The following is a 22,992-nucleotide window of genomic DNA, read 5'->3' as shown; positions in this document are numbered from 1 at the left end:
GCTTTAAGCGTATTGTACTGACACTTATGATATGTGATGATTTTGTCCCCCCTTTTTGGAAAAGTATTGATGTAATGTTTTGCCTGCTGCTTTAATTAATAAAAACAGTTTACACAAAAAAAAGATGTAGCGCAAGGAGCACCTACTCATTTAGGGCAGGTAGAACTCTTGCCCATCTGATATATATTTTTAACTGCAAATAAGTTTGTAGATCTCTAGCAATCACAACCATTTGTAGGAAAAAAATGTAAAACACTATATGAAAAATTGGGCTTTAATTGGATAGCCCAATAATGATGATCAGGCAAAAATCGCAAAAACAAAACAAAACATTTTTTAGTGAGAAAAATGACTGCAGCTAATAGGATACTACCCTAGACAAACTTTGTGCATGATGACATACAGTTGCTGTTCACAGAAAAAAACTTTAGAGTGAATTAAGTATCTAAAACAAAAAATTCCTGTACGAGGGGTGTGCAATAAGTTTCCGGATATATAGTGAATAGGTACAGTAGACACAATCTGACTGTCTGGTTGTGAACTGTAATCTTTGAATACAGTTCTTGTGAAATGTCAAGGCACAGAACCATGTATACAGTGAGCAGCACTGCACACCAAAGAAGTCAGCATGCTACTTTCCTTCACAAACTTGTTATGGAGCTCAACAGAGGCCACTGAATAGTCATTATCTTCTAGGACTATAAGAGTGGCCTGCGACAGTAGTAGAGTTTTGGGCGACTGCAAGGTGCTTTTTTGGTGGAAGCTCAGTCCCGAACCACTATGTTTGAGCGGTTGCAGATTTTTGTCACATGAAACAGTTCCTGGGAGATGAGCACTGCAGCCGACCTGTGTCCGCTATCATCGAGGACAATGCTGCTGCGTGCCATAGTTGAGGTGGATGCCAGGGTGTTTAAGGCCCAGTTAGAGAAGGCGATAGGCCTCTTATCATTATCCATCTGCTTGATACTCCACAAAAAGCTTGGCCTCAAAAGGATTTCTGCATGCTGGGTGCACCATCAGTTGACTCGTGAGCAGATGGAGGCTCGGGTTACTTGGTGCCGCAACATGCTGGCCAGGTTTGATGGCGGTTACTCAAACTTTGAGAGATCATCAGTGGCGATGAATCCTGGATCTACAGTTCCGACCCCAGACACCAAAGTTGGCCCAGTGGATCCCAGTTGGTGGTGCACTGCCACAGAAGTTCTGACATGAGTGCAGCGTGGCCAAGCAGATGGTGGCTGTTTTTGGCCAAGACTAGTCATTTAGTTACCGTAACACTCGTGGAGCAGTGTGCCGCAAGTGCTGGAAGCCATTTCCAGGCGCTGTCCAAGAACTCGCCCTCGTGGTGCCCTTCTCCATCATGACAATGCACCTGTCCATAAGTGGCGGATTTACTGGCCCATGAATGCATACAGGAACTTGGTCATTTGCCGTGCAGTCCAGACCTGGCCAAATGCGATGCATGTAGAAGATAGACAGATGTAGTCACGCTTATCTAGAGTGGCTACATTGCATGCGGGCACTCTTGGCGCGGCTAGGCAAGGTTATTTGAAGCACCATGGCCCCAGTGCGCCAAGGCAGCATACAGAGACATTCCCATTCATGCAAATGGGGCGCATGTGCGTCACAGACGCACATGCCCCAGACGCGCCCACAATTGCCCTATGTCTCCACTTCATATGAACATATTTCATAGATATTGTTGACCAACATTTAGATCTCTCATGCAATGTTGGGCTGACTGCCTAGAAACTGCACTAGCCAACAATAAGAATTCCAGGTTTTGTCATCATTACAGTAAAATCAAAAGAAAGGTCAGCATTTTTCTAGGAAGCCTATTGTGCTTATTTTTCTAGTGTGGATTTCACCCTCTGTTGCTTATTAAATCTATGAAATGAAATAATTAACATTAAAATGATTGGTGCTTTGTGTTTTATTGATTAGCTAATAATAAAACATGAATGTGTGTTATCTAATTAATATTTTTTTCGTAGCAAAATATTATTTCAGTATTTACCTTCAGAAGTTATTAACCACTTAACTAACGATTTTTCCCTTCAAAACCATTCATATAGTAATTTTTTACTTTTTTTTATTAATTTTTTTATTAATATAATTGAAAAAGTATTTCGTTAAATATTATATTATGCACTTCTGCAGAATGGATATCCTTGTCAAATACTGGGGGGGGGGGGGCAGTAGGGAGGCGCAGTCACATGTGATATGACATTGCTAGTTAAGTGGTTAAAGATAAAGCAAATTGCAGTACAGTATATTTGTATTCACATCATGCTTGTCTATAGGATTATGTAAAGGCAACTGATTGTAACTGGCACATCATGTTAAGAGATCTGATACTTGTCTTCTCAGAATTTTAAGGACCAGTACAGTATAAACAATGCTCTGGAGACATTTTGGTAGGTTTCTTTGGGCTCCTGAGAACCTATAGATGTGTCCCTCACAGGGCCGATTCAAGGGCGCAGAGCGCCCCGGGCAGGAAAGGGGCGTGGCCTAATACAGGGGGCGTGGTGAGTCACGCCCCCTGTACATTGAAAGCGCCGCTTGAATGCTGAGCGGTGCGCGATGACGTCATCGCGCACCGCACAGCAAAAGGTCCTCTCCACGAAGAGAAACTAGACGCTATGCGTCTAGTTCCCTTCGTGGAGAGGACCTTTGCTGTGCGGTGCGCGATGACGTCATCGCGCACCGCTCAGCAGTTACTCTCCACGAAGGGAAACTAGACGCATAGCGTCTAGTTCCCTTCACAGGAGGCGCCGAGGACGGGGACGGCAGCGGAGGCGGACGGGGGACACAGCGGGCAGCAGTGGCGGATCTTGCCACGGTGCGGCGCCCTCCGGATGGCGCCAGCGCCCTCCGGAAGGCGGCGCCCCGGGCAAAAGTCCTGCTTGCCCGTGGCAAGAACCGCCACTGGTCCCTCATATACTGTAGCTAGCCTGGGTACGCCATGAAAAGCCTGCCTTGAGTGTCCTATGCAACTCTGCTTGCACAAAGCATGTTTTCTGGGTTTTTTCATCCGAAAATGCATGTTTGTCGCAAACAGATGTGACAAGCCGCTTCATGAGACTGGACTGATCATTTGGATATGCAACATATTTGTGTGCATTTGAGTCTGATTAAGAAGCACATTGAAACTTGCTGCATGGTAGCCACTGGTGTATCTATAATGGGTGCAGTGTCCAGGGGGGCCCACACTGCACATCCTGCACCCGTTTTTTCAATACTTACCCTCCAGAGTCCTGCTTCAACAGCGGCAGCACTGAAGAAACCACCAGGAAAATAGCGTGGTGCCCATTTTCCCTGCATTTTGCACATGCGCAGTAGGAAAATCGCCAGGAAAATGCCTGCCGCACCATTTTCCTGGAGTCCTTTGACCCTAGTTGCCCTAGTGCCCAGAGTCTATTGCTCTGCCAGCTAGAAAGGAGGGACATCTTCTCTTGATGCGCTCCTGATCGTAGCAGTTATTATACAGATTCATAAGTAAGAATGGTTTACAGCAATGTCTAATTTGCATTTTTTTTCCCCATGCATGCTTTTAAAAGCATCATTTTATTTGGGTGGTCTTCAGTATGCCGAATGTCGGGATCCCGACACACAGTATACCGGCGCCGGAAACCCGACACCCGGCATACCGACACATATTCTCCCTCATGGGGGTCCACGACCCCCCTGGAGGGAGAATAAATGCCACCGTGCCCGCAAGGGGCTCATTTGCGCTCGCCACGCTGTCGGTATGCCGGCGGTCGGGCTCCCGGCGCTGGTCGCCGGGAGCCCGGCCGCCAGCATACCATACTACACCCTTTTATTTGTCATAACTTTTGTGCTATACATTGCACAACAGGCTTACAATTAATTCACTATTTTCCCACCATTTAAAGTATAGTATGATATAAAAACCAATTGTGCCAAAAATTGTACCATTCTAAGTGTAGTTTTTTGGGTTAGTCCACACCAAATCAACACAGGTTTCCGACTGATAATTTCAGATTGTAATTAAATTTGGTATTATAAATGTTGCCATGTGTGTAAAGAAAACCCCCAAATTTTAGGCTGATAGTTTAATGGTTTTGAAGTTATATGCCTTTCAAGCTGCCTTTTTTTCATGAAAAATTTGCTACAGTATTAACGTTTTTTTGAATTGCACTTGCAGCTCACCTAAAGAACTGGAGAGTTGGACAAGGTCTCATTTTGTACCTCTTTTTATAACACAGCAGTATGTTTCTATAAAAATTAAAAATTCATACATTTTCAAAAAGCTAATTTTGATTTTCTCACAAAGCCAATATCTAATTTAAAAAAAAAAGAAAAAACCTCAAAAATTGTTCATACTGTTGTTAATAGATCCACAAAGTTTTATTATGGGATCACATGCTATAAGAACTTTCATTTTTGAGTGATTCATGAAAATTGTATATAAAAATCATCAAACAATATTTTTTCCAGTTCACTACATTAGAGGAATGCATGCTCCTCTTCAGGTGTGTTTGTGGATGAGATTCTACAGATATCGCCTGTACCTACTTCTGTGCAGGCCCATACACTTAAGTGGAAAGATACTCCATGTGGAAAAAAACTTCAGTTGTGTTAAATAGGCCCACTTTTACATTTTCCTGGACTACTACAAGTGGTCCACGGACAGGATAGGTTTGGGTGGGCTTTAAATAGTGAAGAAAAGCTAATTGGTCACTATAACTTAGTGACCAATGGGCTTTTCTTCACTATTAAAAGCCCACCCAAACCTAACCTGTCCCTGGACCATTTATGTCACATTTGAAATAGCGGAGTGTTTAATTACAGAGTATCAGCCTGGGAAAATGTGTGCTGGGAGCAGGAAGGAACAGCAACTTGCAGAATGGGTGCTGGGAGGGAGAGACACAGCAGATTGAGAGCAACACTACTTACAAGAAGAATCTTCAGTCACCCGGCTATCATTGAACCAGTGCTCAAGCTACTGTACAATTCTCCCATTTGTGGTGTATTACAAGGGAAAACCAAAAACTGAACATCTTAGCTATGCTGTTATTTCAGACTGTCTGGAACACAGCACAGTGACAGCCTACTGCTTCCAGTCACTCAGTCTGTGTTTACATTCTCACTGCAAGCAATATCGCATGTGCAGTCTACGATGATCGCTCAGTTGCATGAACATCAGCATTGCGTATAAGCATGAATTAAGCCCTGTGTGTATAGAAAAAGGGTCAGCCTCTGAAATATTTAGATTTTTTTGAACAGGTATAACCCATCCAAGAAAATGGACTGCCCTGTAACCCCTTTGATATTTTTTTGTAGGGAATAGCTGCTAACAATTTCCTGTAGCCATGTCATATCTATCAGGTAGACAGGTTGGTGTGGTAATCACAGTGTTAGCAGTGAAGTGGCGAGTAGTGATAAAAATCAATAAGCATTCTAAAAAACAATCAATGAAGAGTATTATTTTTCGGGGGAAGGGAAAAAAAAAAGAATCTGAACTGGTAATAACAAATTGATTTTCCGCAAAAGCACCCAATGAAGACATTCATTAAAAGTGATTTTAGCTGAAATGTGACAGTGTTACGTTCTGTGATGTGAAATACTGCAGTAGCGCATCAGGTAATTGATCTCCACTTTCAGCGTTGATGTTCATTTCTGGAAACTGTTGTCACTTAAAAGCTCATAGAAAACAAGTAAATATACATGCTTTTAACGAGCACTGTTCAGTCAGTATGCTTCCCAAAACTGTTTTTATTATTTCAGGGTTTTTTGCTGAAAAGAATAGACAGCAGATTGTTTGCTTTGCATTTTGCTCCCTATTGTAATGTAAATGATTATTGCAGCAATAGTTATTCAATCTGGGCCCAAATATATAATAATAAAACTGTTTTCTTTTTGTTTTTGTTTTTCATTTTACAGGTTGCTGAAATGCATGGAGAGCTGATGGAATTCAACGAAAGGCTTCACCGTACTCTAATCGCAAAAGAAACACTTGTGTCGCAGATGAGACAAGAACTTATAGATCTGAGAGGGCCGGTAAGCATTCTTTATATTGTTCTTCTGTACGTGCAGATGGAGTGTAATTTTAAGGTTGAGACACAATGTTAATTATGTGGCACTGAGTACATATACATGCCACCTCTCCTTGAAATGGTGGTTATCTCTGACTCCCGGCAGGGCCTAGTATTCTCTCTAAGGCTGGACTGGGTGGATGCTAACGCAACACAGACATGATGTCATCACTCTTAGTCTACCATGGAGTAAGTGCTGGTTAAAAGAATGAAGAGGGTGCTAAGCCTGGACAGGGCTCTCTGCTGCCCTGTGCCGACCATGTCTCTAAAGCCATGATGCCATGACATCACTGCTACCTATAGAAGTGGAGTACTGCTCAGAGTGTCCTAAGGATGCTCCAGGCAACTCCACAGGGAGAAGGGAGGCTCCGGTAGCTTTGCAGCAGTGCTTCTGGCTGGAGGATGCTATTCCAGGCACCCTGCAAGCCACATGCAGGTGCCATGGGGCAGCATTAGTTCTGTCCATAGGGCCCTGTGCATCGGTACTGCTTGCACACCCCTAGTTACAGCCCTGAGAGGATGTGTGCTACAAGAAAATGGTTTCTGGTTTCCAGCCCACTGATGGCTATGTAAGTGACTGTGTACAAAGATGTGTATCAGAATTTATTCACACTGAATAAGAGGTGATTTGTGCCCAAAGAAGTGTGCTGATTTACTGGAGGTGTGTGCTCCATTACAGTGTATGTGTATTGTGTTACTGGGCCTGTGCTTTACTACAGTAGATATGTAATATATATCGCTATTTGATGAAGTGTTTCTCTTACATCCTAGGGGATACTGGGAATCCATTTAGTACCATTGGGTATAGATGGGTCCACTAGGAGCCATGGGCACTTTAAGAAGTTGATAGTGTGCGCTGGCTCCTCTCTCTATGCCCTTGCTACCAGACTCAGTTTAGAAAATATGCCCGGAGGAGCCGGTCACGTCTCTAGATGCTCCTGAAGAGTTTTCTCCATTTATTTTCTGTGTTTTTTATTTTCAGGCAGGACTGGATGGCACCAGCCTGCCTGCTTAGTGGGACTTACGGGGGAGGGGAACGGCCCAACCTCATGGTTAATGGTCCCGTTCCCCGCTGACAGGACACTAGCTCCTGAGGGAACTATTCGCAAGCCCCACCACGGCGAGCATACATTCCCGCAGCACGCAGCTACCCCTACCAGAGCCAGAAGAATGAAGAGTGGTGAGTACTAAGCCAGCGTCCCGGTTAACGGGACACCGGCCATTATGGCAGCATGAGGGTACGGAGTAGTACGACTTCTAAACAGGGTGGACTGCATCTCCTGCTGTGTACGGACACAGGCGCTGAACAGCGGACACAGTTCCCAGACTGACAACATAGCCATAAAAGGAGTCTGTCTCCATTTTATGCACAAGACACATACAGCCAGTATAAAAAAGTGCGGAAAGACCACGCGCCATTTAAGGGGTGGGGCTTCACTATGAGCGGATCCAGCAGCTCACCAGTGCCATTTTCCCTCTGCAGCTGACACAGACGCTGACTGACAGGTACGCGCAGCTCCTCCGGAGAGACTCCAGACTACCTCAGCAGTACCAGGGGGTCATAGCAGAGGGGCAGCGATTGTTAGTGTACTAAGTCCCTAATCTAGGTACTTAGTCTGCGACCCGGCTAAGCTTGGCATTGGCGTTAAGGGCGCCGTGTGCTGGTAACATACTCCCTCTTTGTCTCCCTGGAAGGGCTCTTTGTAGGTTAATTGTGCATTTAACCTTTTCCTGTGTGTGTGTTGTCACTATACATTATGTCAGGCAAAGAGTGTGTTTCATGTAAAGCACAGTGTTCCTCTTCTCCAGGGGGTTCACTAGTGTGTACTTAATGTAGTGTCCCTTCCCAGGCTAGTGGGGCAGAACCAGCATGGCTGGACTCCACTAGGGGAATGATTTCCACAATCTCTACTAAGTTATCTCGGAATGACAAAGAGACACAATACTTAAGACAATCGATGACTGAGTTTATGAAAAGAGACTCAGGACCCAAACCAGCATCTCAGTCCCCTGCCATTTGTCCGCAAAAACTTACTTTGGCCCATATATCCTGCAGTCTGACTCGGATGATGAAGGGTCAGACATCAAGGAGGGTGAGGTGGACTCAGAGGTGGGGGGAGGGTACTTTGTCGCAGGGAATAGAGGCTCTCATAGAAGCTATCAGAGAAGTTTTGAATATCCCTGATAAGGTGACAGAGGAGAGTGAGGAATCTTATTTTAATATGAAAAAAGAAATCCTCAGCCACTTTTCCTGTGTCAAAGGAATTAAATACCCTGTTTGTAGAACCATGGGTTAATCCTGATAGGAAATTACAGATCCCTAAACTGTTATTATCATCCTTTCGTTTTCCTCCTAAGGATAGGAAAAAATGGGAAAATCCAGATATAGTGGGTGCATCAGAATCCAGGCTCTCACGGAAAATTGTATTGCCTGTCCCGGGTGTCGCCTCCCTGAAAGATGACCTCAAGATTGAGACTACGCTCAAATCTTTAGCCCAGAGACCCACTTTAGCATAGGCGTGCTTAATGCATCCACTACAGCTATGGCAGTGTCTGCATGCAGGGGTCTATAGCTACATCAATGGACAGCGGATGCGGACTCCAGGAAAGGTGTGGAAAGCCCACCTTTCACAGGCGAAGCCTTATTTGGAGATGAACTAAACAAATACATCTCCAAAGCTACTGCAGGTAAGTCCACATACCTTCTGCAGCTCCCCCAGCTAGGAAGGCCTACTCAGGACCCAATTTATAGTCCTTTTGGACTGCCAAGTTTAGGGGCAAGCCCAAAGGTCCTTCTACCGCCACCAGAGGTGCAAGAGGTAAACCATGCAAACCAGCAACTGCTGGCTCACAGGAACAGGGCTCAAGCTCTGCCTCCTCAAAACCTTCAGCATGATGGTAGACCGAGATGCCTGGAAGATTGGCAGGTGGGAGCCCGGCTAAAATTCTTCAGTCACATCTGGACAAAATCGTGCCAGGATCCATGGGTCATAGATCTTATTTCCCAGGGCTACAGACTGGAGTTCCAGGAGCTCCCACGTCACAGATTCTTCATATCAGTCTTACCAATTTCACAAGAGGCAAGTATAACTTTACAGAATGCCATTCAAAAATTGGTGCAGACCCAGCTCATTGTCCCAGTTCCACTTCATCTGCAAAACAAGGGGTACTATTCCAACTTGTTTGTTGTACCGAAACCGGATGGTTCGGTGAGACAGATTCTGAACCTCAAGTCATTGAACCCATAATTACGAGTGTTCAGCTTCAAGATGGAGTCTCTGAGAGCGGTGATTTCAGGTCTGGAGGAGGGAGAATTCCTAGTGTCTCTTGATATCAACGATGCGTCCCTTCACATTCCGATCTGGCCGACTCATCAGGCTTATCTACGATTTGACTGCAGGACTGTCACTAGCAGTTCCATTTGGTCTGTCCACAGCACCGAGAGTGTTCACCAAAGTGATGGCAGAGATGATGTTTCTACTCTGCAAACAGGGAGTGAACATAATTCCATACCTGGATGATCTTCTGATAAAGGCACCGTCCAGGGAGCGGTTTTTGGACAGCATTGGCCTCTCAACCAGACTACTCCTGGATCATGGGTGGATTCTGAACCTACCAAAATCTTACCTGGAACCGACATAGAGGCTTCCTTTCCTGGGAATGATACTGGACACAGAGTCTAGGTGAGTGTTTCTTCTCTTGGAAAAGGCCATGGTAATCCTGTCTATGCACCTGAATGAGGAGGGGGCAGCGGTGCTGGGGGGAAGGATGGTTAGAAGGTTGGAGGAGATTTTAAACTAGGTGCCTGGGGGGAGGGTTTAGCAAGAAATTACGGGTCATTCAGTAAGAATAGCAGGGGTGGCGTTAGTGAACAAAACGGGCGAGGAGTAGGAGGGAGGAATAGAGCAGATGGCAAGGGTAGTAATATGGGAACTAAAAAGGGTTTTAGAATAAAAATCCAACGACGATAACGGGTCATCTTTACAGCATAATAATTATGATGGCCCTACCATAAGGAGAAATACATATCTCAATTGTATGTATGTAAATGCTAGTAGCCTTACAGGTAAAAAGGGAGAAATAGAAATCCTCACAGCAAGCAGGGAATATGATATTATAGGCATTACTGAAATGTGGTGGGACGAATCTCACGATTGAACAGTCAATCTAGAGCACAGGTTCTCAAACTCAGTCCACAGGACCCTAAACAGTCCCCGTTTTCCAGGACTCCTCACAGAATCACAAGTGACATAATTAGCTCCACCTGTGGATCTTTTCAAAAATGTCAGTGAGTGATTAATACACCTGTGCACCCGCTGGGTTACCTGCAAAACATGCACTGTGTGGGCCCCCGAGGACCGAGTTTGAGAACCACTGATCTAGAGGGTTACACGCTGTACAGGAGAGACAGACTAAATAAATGGGGTGGAGGGGTATTTCTTTACGTAAAGCCATTTCTAAAACCTGTTATACGGGAAGATATTCAAGAAGGGACTGTAAATACTATTGAGACGTTATCGGTAGAAATTGCATGCGGGGGTAAAGGAATAATGAAATTATTATTGGGGTTATGCTACAGGCCGCCTGGTATTAATGTGTCTGATGAGAAATTGTTACTGAATTAAATTGAAAGAGCAGCAGGAGTAGGAGACATAGTAGTGATGGGAGACTTGAACTATCCCGAGATAAACTGGAAAATCAATTCATGTGATACTGCTAGGGGCAATATGTTTTTAAACACGCTAAATGATGATTACTTAGTTCAATTAATTGAGGAACCAACTAGGTACAATGCAATCTTAGACCTGGTATTAACTAACAATGGGGAATTGGTATCAAATAATGAAGTAGGAGAGTCCATAGGTAACAGCGACCACAATATGGTCACATTCAATATCAGTTTTCATAAGCAGTCCTATACTGGCTCAACTAGGACTCTAAACTTTAGCAAAGCCAACTTTGACATGATGAAGGAATCATTAAGAGACATTGAATGGGAAATTCTGTTTCAAGGAAAAATGCTACATAATAATACTCATAAATTTATTCCCACCAGCAACAAAAAAAGGAATAAAAATCCCAAACCAATGTGGTTTAACAATAATATAAAGGAATTAATGGACAAAAAACGAGCATTTAAAAAATACAAATCTGAGGGGGATGCGGAGTCATTTCAGCACTATAAGGACTGTAACAACATATGCAAAAAAAGGAATAAGAGTGGCTAAAGTAGAAACTGAAAAACTAGTAGCAAAGGAAAGCAAAGCGAATCCCCCCAAAAAAAATTTAAGTACAGCAAGAGACTAAAGAAGGAGAGTATAGGCCCTTTAAAGGACAAGAGGGGAGTCTTAATAAAAAATAATGACATAGCAAACAAACTAAACAAGTTTTTTTCAACGGTATTTACCAGAGAGGACCAAATGCTGGGTCTAACACAAAATCTCAACAAAGATAATGTCCCACTGCTAAATGCTTATTTATGTGAGGAGGTAGTCGGTGACCGATTAAAAAAGTTAAAGATTAATAAGTCACCTGGTCCCGATGGAATTCACCCGAGGGTTCTTATGGAGCTGCATGCTGAACTAGCAAGACCTCTATTTTTGATCTTCATGGATTCAGTTAAATCAGGTATGATTCCCAAAGACTAGCGTATAGCAGATGTAGTGCCGATATTTAAAAAGAGGAGCAAAGCTGAACCAGGTAATTAAAGACCAGTTAGTCTTACATCTATAGTGGGGAAAGTATTGGAAGGTATTCTAAGGGACATTATTCAAAAGTTCCTTGAAGCAATTAAGGTCATTAAAAGGAACTAACATGGATTTGTGAAGTTCAAATCATGTCAGACCAACTTACTTGGCTTTTATGAAACAGTAAGTGCGAACCTGGATCAGGGTAAGGAGGTGGATATAATCTTTTTAGACTTTGCCAAAGCTTTTGACACTGTACCACACATGCGTCTTATCTACAAGGTACAAGAAATAGGGCTAGGGAGCATAATATGCACTTGGGTCAGTAATTGGTTAGATAATAGAGAGTAGTGCATTGTGGTCAATGGATCATTTTCAAATTGGACTACAGTACTAAGTGGTGTGCCACAAGGGTCTGTACTTGGACCACTTTTGTTCAACATTTCCATCAACGACCTAACAGTAGGTCTAGAGAGGATGGTATCAATTTTCGCAGACGATACCAAATTGTGTAAGGTTATAAATACGGAGGGGGATGCTGAGTCTCTTCAGAATGACTTAACTAAACTGGAAGCATGGGCAGCAAAATGGAGAATGAGATGCAACACAGACAAGTGTAAGGTAATGCACTATAGGGGCAAGACCAAAAATAACACCTACATACTAAATGGGGTAATGTTAGGGGATTCTTTACTGGAAAAAGACTTACGGGTTCACATAGATAACAAATTAAGCAGCAGTACCCAAAGTAGGAGTGCAGCAAAGAAGGCTAATAAGATATTAGCATGCATTAAACGGGGAATTGATGCAAGGGACGAGAGCATTATACTCCCATTATATAAATCACTAGTGAGGCCTCATCTTTAATACTGTGTGCAATTTTGGGCACCATATTACAAAAAGGATATCCTGGAGCTAGAAAAGGTTCAGAGGCAGGAGACCAAATTAATCAAGGTCATGGAGACGCTGGAATACGAGGAAAGGCTTACAAGGCTAGGCATGTTTACATTGGAAAAGAGACTAAGAAGGGACATGATCAACATCTACAAATATATAAGGGGTCAATAAACAGAGCTTGGGAGGGACCTGTTTTCATTAAGATCAGAACAGAGGACACATGGTCACTCGCTTAGGTTAGAGGAGAGGATTTTCCGCACATTGAGGCGAAAAGGTTTTTTCACAGTAAGGACAATACGTGTTTGGAGTAGTAACTGCGGACTCAGTCAACACCTTTAAGAATGGGTTAGATAAATTCCTATTGGAAAAAGTTATGGTGCGTAGGCACGCATTATAGCTAATTTAACTAGTCCTAACATAAAAATAACTAGTCCTATAATAAGACTGCATAGGAGAACACAAATAGGTTGAACGCGATGGACAATTGTCTTTTTTGAACCTTAGTTACTATGTTACTATGTTTGGGCTATCCTGAAGCCAACCCGAATCTCGGTGCATCTGTACATTTGCCTTCTGGGGAAAATGTTGGCCTCTTATGAGGCGCTTCAGTACGGAAAGGTTTCATGCGAGGCCCTTCCAACTAGATCTTTTGGACAAATGGTCCGGATCACATCTTCACATGCACCAGAGGATCCGTCTGTCGCCAAGAGCCAGGATCTCCCTTCTGTGGTGGCTACAGACTTCTCACTTCGTCGAGGGTCAGAGGTTCGGGGTTCAAATTGGATTCTGCTAACCACAGACGTAAGCCTCAGAGGTTGGGGAGCAGTCACCCAGGGGGTGCAGTTTCAGGGAAGATGGTCAAGTCAGGAAGTCATCCTTCCAGTAAACATCCTGGAACTAGTGGCTATCTACAACGCCCTTCTGCAGGACTCATCTCTACTTCGGAATCAGGCCATTCAAGTCCAGTCGGACAATGTGACAGCGGTAACGTACATAAACCGACAGGGCAGAACAAAAAACAGAGCAGCAATGTCAGAAGTGTCAAGAATTATCCTCTGGGCGGAAAAACACGCTGCGGCGTTGTCGGTGGTCTTCATTCCGAGAGTAGATAACTGGGAAGCAGAATTCCTCTGCAGACACGACCTGCACCCGGGGGAGTGTGGCCTTCACCCAGAGTTCTGGTGGTTGACACATCGGTGGGGATATCCACAAATCGACATGATGGCCTCTCGACTCAACAAGAAGCTCAAGCGGTATTGTTCCAGGTCGAGGGACCCACAAGCAGTGGCGGTGGATGCTCTGACGACTCCGTGAGTCTACCAGCTGGTGTACGTGTTTCCTCCACTTCCTCTAATCCCAAGAATTCCAAAAAGAATAAAAAGGGGAACAGTTCAAGCAATCCTCATTGCTCCGGACTGGCCACGAAGGGCCTGGTATGCGGATCTTCTCGAGATGCTGCTCGAAGATCCGTGGCCTCTACCTCATCGGGAGGATCTTCTGCAACAGGGCCCGTTTGTCTATCAAGACTTACCGCGGCTATGTTTAACGGCATGGACATTGAACGGCTGATTCTAGCCAGGAGAGGGATTACTGACAAGGTCATCCCGACTATGATACAAGGAAATATGTCTCTTGGTGTGAGAGCATACAATATTCTTTGGTGGAATTTCATCTGGGACGTTTCCTGCTTTTCCTGCAGTCAGGAGTGGCTGTGGCTCCACAAAAGTCCAGATTTCGGTCTTGTCTATTTTCTTTCAGAAACAATTGGCTTCTCTCACTGAGGTCTAGACATTCTTGAAAGGTGTTCTGCACGTCCAACCTCCCTTTGTGCATCCCACGGCACCTTGGGATCTCAATTTGGTGCTGCAGTTCCTCCAATCGGACTGGTTTGAACCTTTACAGGAGGTTAACGTAAAGTATCTTACGTGGAAGACTGTCACACTGTTGGCCTTGGCTTCAGCAAGACGTGTGTCGAAGCTGGGGGCGTTGTCTCGCAAGAGCCCCTACTTAATTTTCCATGAGGACAGAGCTGAACTCAGAACTCGTCAGCAATTTCTTCCTAAGGTGGTGTCTGCTTTTCACATCCACAACCTATTGTGGTTCCGGTTGTTACGGAAACCTCTGCTACTTCAAAGTCTTTGGATGTTGTGAGAGCTTTGAAGGTGTATGTAAAGAGAACAGCTCGTCACAGGAAATCGGACTCGCTGTTCGTTCTCTATGATCCCAATAAAATTGGGTGTCCTGCTTCAAAGCAGTCCATTGCACGCTGGATCAGGCTCTCTACCCAGCATGCTTATTCCACGGCAGTCTTGCCGGTTCCAAAATCTGTACAGGCCTACTCTACTAAGTCGGTGAGTTCTTCTTGGACGGCAGCCTGGGGTGTCTCAGCTTTACAGCTCTTTCGAGCAGCTGCTTGGTCAGGTTCGAACAAGTTTGATAAGTTTTTACAAGTTCGATACTTTGGCCTCTGAGGACCTTCAGTTTGGTCAATCTGTTCGGCAGGAACCTCAGCACTCTCCCATCCAGTTTGGGAGCTTTGGTACTTCCCCATGGTACTAAAAAGATTCCCAGTATCCCCTAGGACGTAAGAGAAAATAGGATTTTAATTACCTACTGGTAAATCCTTTTCTCGGAATCCGTAGGGGATACTGGGCGCCCGCCCGGTGCTATGTTCTTCCTGCACTGTTACTTGTTTAAGTACTCTGGTTTGTTCAGCTGTTGCTGTTCCTGTTTCAAGTTTGGTTAGCATGGCTTTCCTCTTGTTCTTTGTGTGCTGGTTCGTAATCTCACCACTTTCCTTATCTATCCTTCTCTCAAAGTATGTCCGTCTCCTCTGGCACAGTTTCCTAGACTGTGTCTGGGAGGAGGGGCATAGAGGGAGGAGCCAGTGCACACTATCAATTTCTTAAAGTGCCCATGGCTCCTGGTGGACCTGTCTATACCCCATGGTACTAAATGGATTCCCAGTATCCCCTATGGACTACGAGAAAAGGATTTACCGATAGGTAATTAAAATCCTATTTTTTTTAAAGTATTTTTTAAGGTACAGCACTATAGTTTGCGATAGATGAATGCATGCATAATATGGTAGGTCACAATGTCCGTTGCAAGTAAGACTCCAGAGCTTTTACAAATGCGAACGGCAATTACAGTAGCAGGCTCAGACACCCGCCCCAAATAGGTCACGACATGTCTGCGCTTGACAAGCCACCCCCCATAATGGCCACAAGCGCTCACTACATGACACTCACTTTGTGAATGAATCTTCACTGCGTCCACCTTCGCTAATCAGTTGCTGCGTGTGCACAGTTCAGCAGTAACATGTGCAGTACAATAAAAATGACTCAACTGCATGAACTAGAGCATTGGGCTCACCTCTGAATCCGGTCTTATGTCCTTAGTGCATACAAAACAATAAGACACTGGGGAGAAAATCAGCACATCCTTATGTGACTTATACTGCTGATTTTGTTATTAATAACATTCATTTTTTATGGTGTCTTACAGTACAGCAAAAACTAAATATTTTAGTGACTTTTTTTATTTTTATTGAGAGTATAATGCCCCTGTATATATTACTGCACTAAACGTGATCAAGATAAATGTGATGTTTGGAAATATTTCCTACATCTAAATCCTGCTTGGGTTTCTTGACGGCTTTCCCTGTCTGATATATAATGTAACATTTAAATATTCAGCAATTTGAGTCATAAAAGTTGAATGTGTTCTCTGTAGATTACAAATAAATCCAAGTAGATTGGCGGCATGTGAAAGTTATTCGGCATTTTCTGATATCGATTTCCTTCCCGAGTTCAGTTATTGCTTGCTTACTTCTTTAGTGAGAGCATTATCCATCATCCTTATGGGCAGATTGCAGAGTTTTCCATATAACTGTGAGATAAACACACAGTACTTCTGCATTTTTTAAAAGTCCAATTGTTTCTCACAGTGAAGAAAATAAAGAGAGCGAGCAGCCGTGGTGATGTTTACGTGTTATACCATGGGAACATATTATACAGTGGGAACAACATTTCAGGAACTGAAGATGTTCTTTTTAGAATATTTTATGGAGAGAACAATTTCCAAAAAGTTTAGTGCAGCACGATTTAATAGTAGTTGACATTATGGCTACCGTTACATCCAGCTCATACCAGCCCTAGATGATGGGATTGCTCAGGATTAGGTCTCCATCGCATATCAGTCCTAGTGTAGCCTGGCTGTCGTCTGCTAATAGCTGGGTTTGTACTCAATCTGTTTTATTACATTTATGCATTTCACTGGAGAAGTAAACATAATAACAAAACATAAGCCACAGTAGTTATCATTTATTACCCATCTTTCATGCTAGGAAAATAGAATTGAAACGAGATACTTTATATTTGTTTTAAGTGGCTGAATTACAGAAAGCCATGTAAATCCTGGTAAACAACATGCAAATTAGGTCCAAAATTAAAGTGGAGGGATTGTAAGGGAACAGCAGAGATTGAAAGGAAAAAGTGAAGAAAGGACACAGGGCCTAATTCAGAGATTTACGTCAATCCGATATTGATGTAAATCTCTGATGTTTAATGATCTGTGAATGTGCAGGAGCCGCACTGTCATGAGCCACCACGGCCTGTAATTTCCGCCGCGTCCGTTCGTTGCTAAGTGACCGGACTCTTCCGAACTTCTGCTCCCCGGCCGCTGGCTTAATGGCAACTGGACGCTGAGCCATTGTGGCGGTTGGGGTTACAGGGTAGACGGACAAGTGGAACATGCAGCAGGACAGCTGCACAGAATAATCAATTAAGGGAGGCTTGGCTGGGCTCAGTCTTTTATTGGCTCCTGCTCCCTTTATAGCCAGTGTCTGCCTCTCATTCCTTGCTGGTCATAGTTCCTGACTGCAGCGGGAGCCCTTGTCAGTTGGTTCTGGTTCTAGCTTGTGGATTTCTCTGCCTGGTTTCCTTACTAACGTCTCCTGCGGAGTTCCTGTGTCCAGCCCCGTGCCAGTTGCACAACCTGTTACGTTGATTGTTTACTATCTTTGCTAATTCTACCTCCTGACAATTTATAGTAGTGTTTTGTGGTTTTCTGTGCTCTCTTTCTTCTGTGCCACCATTTCCAGTAATTCTACCTGCTGGTTCTGAGCTCCTCCTGTTGTACGCTCTCATATCTCCATTGCTTTTTAGACCTTGTTACTCCTGTCTTGTCCTCGACCTCACACTCTAGTCTTTACTTCTTTGAATCTCCCATTTTTTCCGTGACACTATAGTGCCACTCTCTTTCTCTTGCTTTTTGTCTTTGAGCAGCTCCTCTCTTCTTTGGGCCCTTTTGTTCTAATGGCATTGACTCAGGTCACTCCGAGGTTAAGCTCGTACTACCACCAGTACCGGTAGGCACATCAAGCCTTATTCCAAAAGCAGTTATTATAGTCAAGAAGACCTGCTGGTGAGTTGTACGAGTTTAAACCTGGGGTGTGAAATGGTCAGTGCCTAGAACATCTTCAGAGACCTTGGACCCTTCGTAAAGAAGATTCGTCAACTGTAACACGCACTGCGTGTACGCAGATCATATAATTTGACGGTGGCTAACCATTACACTATCCTTACTGCCCATGTCCTGCAATATCCGTTGCAGTGCCCCAAATGTCATTAATGCTGCTGGTGACGCCAACAGGGCGCGTTGGCCCATATTTTCTGGGCGTGCCAAAACCAATGGTTGCGTTTTTGGATGCAGCTTCACTGGCCTCAGCAGCATGATTTTGCTGGACATCTTTAGTAACCTGATGGTTACTCAGATGTTCAATATTCATGCAGTTGATCTGATGCTGCGTCTTCGGACACAATAGCAGATCAGAGAAACTGGCAGTGGTCATCTTTTAAGACATGTGCGGCATTGCATAATTTTGCACAGCCACTGTGTACAATGATGTAGGGGTGGTGCTATTAGCATCCATCTCTCAACCAGCCTCACAGACAAATGAGAAAAAGGATATCAAAGTATGAAGTGGGGTGTGGAAGGGAGTTATAGGAGGGAAGACAAGATTTTGACGCTTAAAATCAGAATACCGGTTACCTTTTGAATTATTGCTTTAGGAATCTGTTCAGGAGAGTTTCTTTTTTAATTTTAAACTACTACAGGTTGAGTATCCCTTATCCAAAATGCTTGGGACCAGAGGTATTTTGGATATGGGATTTTTCCGTATTTTGGAATAATTGCATAGCATAATGAGATATCATGGTGATGGGACCTAAATCTAAGCACAGAATGCATTTATGTTTCATATACACCTTATACACACAGCCTGAAGGTCATTTAATACAATATTTTTAATACATTTGTGCATTAAACAAAGTTTGTGTACATTGAGCCATCAAAAAACAAAGGTTTCACTATCTCATTCTCTCTCAAAAAAGTCTGTATTTCGGAATATTCCGTATTTCGGAATATTTGGATATGGGATACTCAACCTGTAGTAGTATTATTATTATTATTTCTTAACAGGTTACAAGTATGTAAATTTAGTAATGGTTGGGGGAAGGAAAAAGTAAATATACCTAGGCCCAAATTAGCAAGCGCAGACTTTGTGTACACATGGTGAGATTTATCTGTCCAATCTGTCTGGTGAGAACAAAAATCTGGTAATGGATGAGAGCAAATGACAATAGACCATTTGCTCCCAACCACTGGAAAATAGACAATGGTTGTTCAAACAAATAGGTTAAATGAGTTTGTTTGGAAAAATGTGTTAAATCAATAGTTTTAATCCATTTTCCAGTGTTTGGGAGAAAATAGTTGATTGTCATTTGCTCTCATCCATTGCCAGATTTTTGTTCTCACCAGACAGATTGGACAGATAAATCTCACCATGTGTACACGCCTGACGTCCTAGTGGATGCTGGGAACTCCGTAAGGACCATGGGGAATAGACGGGCTCCGCAGGAGACTGGGCACTCTAAAAGAAAGATTAGGTACTATCTGGTGTGCACTGGCTCCTCCCTCTATGCCCCTCCTCCAGACCTCAGTTAGAATCTGTGCCCAGCCAGAGCTGGGTGCTCCTAGTGGGCTCTCCTGAGCTTGCTAGAAAGAAAGTATTTGTTAGGTTTTTTATTTTCTGTGAGATCTGCTGGCAACAGACTCACTGCTACGTGGGACTGAGGGGAGAGAAGCAAACCTACCTGCTTGCAGCTAGCTTGTGCTTCTTAGGATACTGGACACCATTAGCTCCAGAGGGTTCGAACACAGGGCCTGACCTCGATCGTCCGTTCCCGGAGCTGCGCCGCTGTCCACCTTGCAGAGCCAGAAGACAGAAGAGAAGCGATGAAATCGGCGGCAGAAGACTCCTGTCTTCATTAAGGTAGTGCACAGCACCGCAGCTGTGCGCCATTGCTCCCACAGCACACCACACATTCCGGTCACTGTAGGGTGCAGGGCGCTAGGGGGGCGCCCTGGGCAGCAATAAAAATACCTTTGGCATAAAAATACACATAATACAGTCTGTGACTGTATATGTGTAAACCCCCCCGTCATTTTTAGTCCGAAACAGGACAGAAGCCCGCCTCTGAGGGGGCGGGGCCTTCTTCCTCAGCACACCAGCGCCATTTTCTCTTCACAGCTGCGCTGGAAGGAAGCTCCCCAGGCTCTCCCCTGCAGTATCCTGGTACACAAAGGGTGAAAAGAGAGGGGGGGGGGGGGGGGGGCGCCACATAAATTTAGGCGCAAAAATTGTATATACATCAGCTACTGGGTAAACACTGAGTTGTAGTGTAATTCCTGGGTTATATAGCGCTGGGGTGTGTGCTGGCATACTCTCTCTCTGTCTCTCCAAAGGGCCTTGTGGGGGAACTGTCCTCAAATAGAGCATCCCCTGTGTGTGTGTGGTGTGTCGGTACGCGTGTGTCGACATGTCTGAGGTAAAAGGCTCCTCTAAGGAGGTGATAGAGCGGATATGTGTGTGAGAGGGTGTCTCCGTCGACAACGCCGACACCTGTTTGGATATGTGTAAGTGCTAAGGTGAATTTATTGCACAAATGGTTAGGGAACAGACAGGAAATCTACCCATGTCTGTCCCTATGTCACAGAGACCTTCAGAGTCTCACAATGCTCACTATCCAAAATAACAAACACTGGTATCGACACGGAGTTTAACTCCACTGTCGACTACGATAATACAAAGTTACAGCCAAGATGGCTAGAAGGTATTCAATATATGATTATTAAAATAAAAGATGATTTGCATATCACTGATGACTCATCTGTCCCTGACACGAGAGTACACATGTTTAAGGGGAAGAATGCTGAGGTAACTTTCCCTCCTCTCATGAGGAAAAAGAGCGGGAATCTCCAGACAAGAGACGGCAGCTTCCCACAAGAGAATTCTCAGGCTGTATCCTTTCCCCACTAGGGCCAGGATGTGTTGAGAATCTTCCCCTAGGGTGTCCTGTTACACAGACGGTAGCACTTGCTATTCTCAGGGATCCTGTAGATAGCGTAGACATTCTAGTATACTACCCAGACCGGCGATTGTGTCGGCATGGGTTTATAGCGCTGTGGCAGCGTGGACAGGTACCTTATCAGCAGAGATTGAGACCCTAGTAAATATATTAAAGATGCTGTCTTAAGTGATAGATATATAGTTATAAAGCATGCCCAAAGAGACATGAGTATACTGGGTCCTAGAGTCAAAGCTATGTCGATCTCTGCTTGACGTGTCCTGTAGAATATGCATTGGACAGATGATGCCGACTTAAGAGGCATATGGAAGGCTGAGGATTGTGTGGAGAAGGGTTCTCGGGCCTGGTCTCCACAGCTATAGCTGGTAATTCTGCAAGTTTGCCTTATATTCCTGCACAGCCTAAGAAAGCACGACATTATTAAATGCAGCCTTTCGAATAAAGTAACAAGAAAGTCTGAGGTGCGTCCTTTCTTGTCAGAGCCGGGATCAACACAGCTAGTTCCCAGGAACAGAAGTCCTCCCCGGCCCCTACAAAAATCCACCTATGCCGCTGGGGCTCCACAGGCAGAGCTAGGCCCGGTGGGGACACGCCTTCGTAAGTTCAGCCACAAGTGGGTTCACTCCCTGTTAGGTCCCTGGGCAATAGATATTGTGTCTCAGGGATACAAGCTGGACTGTGAGAAGATGCCCCCTCACCGACGGCCCTGCGGGCTTCCCCCCAAGAGAGGGAGCCAGTGTTAACTGCAATTCACAAATTGTATCTTTAACAGGTGGTGGTCAAGGGTCCCCTCCTTCAACAAGAGGGTGTTATTATTCGACCATGTTGTAATCCCGAAACCAGACGGTTCGGTCAGACCCATATTGAATTAAAAATCCCTGAACATATACCTGAGAAGGTACAAGTTCAAGATGGAATCGCTAAGAGCGGTCAGGGCAAGCCTAAAAAGAGGGAGACTTTATCGTGAATCGGGTCATAAGGGATGCATACCTTCATGTCCCCATTTATCCACCTCATTAGGTGTACCTCAGAATTGCGGTACGGGATTGTCATAACCAAGGTAATGGCAGATATGATTGTGCTCCTGCGGAAGCAAGGTGTCACTATAATCACGTACTTGGACGATCTCCTCATACAAGCGAGATCAAGAGAGCAGTGGCTGAACAGCGTATCACTTTCTCTGGAAGTGTAACGGCAACACGGCTGGATTCTATATATTCCAAAGTCGCAGTTGGTTCCTACAGCTCATCTGCCTCTCCTAGGCACGATCCTAGACACAGACCAGAAAAGGGTTTATCTCCCGATAGAGAGAGCTCAGGAGCTCATGACACTGGTCAGGAATCTATTAAAACCAAAACAGGTGTCAGTGCATCACTGCACTCGAGTCCTGGGAAGGATGGTGGCATCATACGAGGCCATCCCCTTAGGCTGGTTCCATGCGAGGACCTTCCAATGGGACTTACTGGACAAGTGGTCCGGATCACCTCTTCAGATGCATCGGTTAATCACCCTATCCCCCAGGGCCAGTGTGTCTCTCCTGTGGTGGTTGCAGAGTGCTCACCTTCTCGAGGGCCGCAGATTCGGCATTCAGGACTGGATCCTGGTGACCACGGATGCAAGCCTCCGAGGGTGGGGGGCAGTTACACAGGGAAGAAATTTCCAAGGTCTGTGGTCAAGTCAACAGACTTGCCTCCACATCAATATCCTGGAACTAAGGGCCATATACAACGCCCTAAGTCAAGCGGAGATCCTGCTTCGCGACCAACCGGTTCTGATCCAGTCAGACCGCAGGGGTTCATGTAAACCGCCAAGGCGGCACAAGGAGTAGGGTGGCGAGGGTAGAAGCCACCAGAATTCTTCGCTGGGCGGAGAATCAAGTAAGCGCACTGTCAGCAGTGTTCATTCCGGGAGTGGACA

The 22,992-nt window shown here is 44.7% G+C and overlaps 1 protein-coding gene across 5 annotated transcripts in view; it reads left to right on the top strand.

Moving 5' to 3' along the window:
- SNX29 (sorting nexin 29) overlaps window positions 1-22,992 on the top strand; it is a 1,242,095-nt gene that overhangs the window by 626,842 nt on the left and 592,261 nt on the right. For all 5 annotated transcript variants that reach the window (XM_063934344.1, XM_063934341.1, XM_063934342.1 and 2 more), the window contains one exon: window positions 5,908-6,024. In XM_063934344.1, the coding sequence (XP_063790414.1) occupies window positions 5,908-6,024 (117 nt within the window). The remainder of the gene's footprint in view (window positions 1-5,907; window positions 6,025-22,992) is intronic.

This window comes from Pseudophryne corroboree, chromosome 7, assembly GCF_028390025.1.
Source record: "Pseudophryne corroboree isolate aPseCor3 chromosome 7, aPseCor3.hap2, whole genome shotgun sequence".
Classification (NCBI taxonomy): Eukaryota; Metazoa; Chordata; class Amphibia; order Anura; family Myobatrachidae; genus Pseudophryne; species Pseudophryne corroboree.
This window is presented reverse-complemented; position numbering and strand designations above follow the sequence as displayed.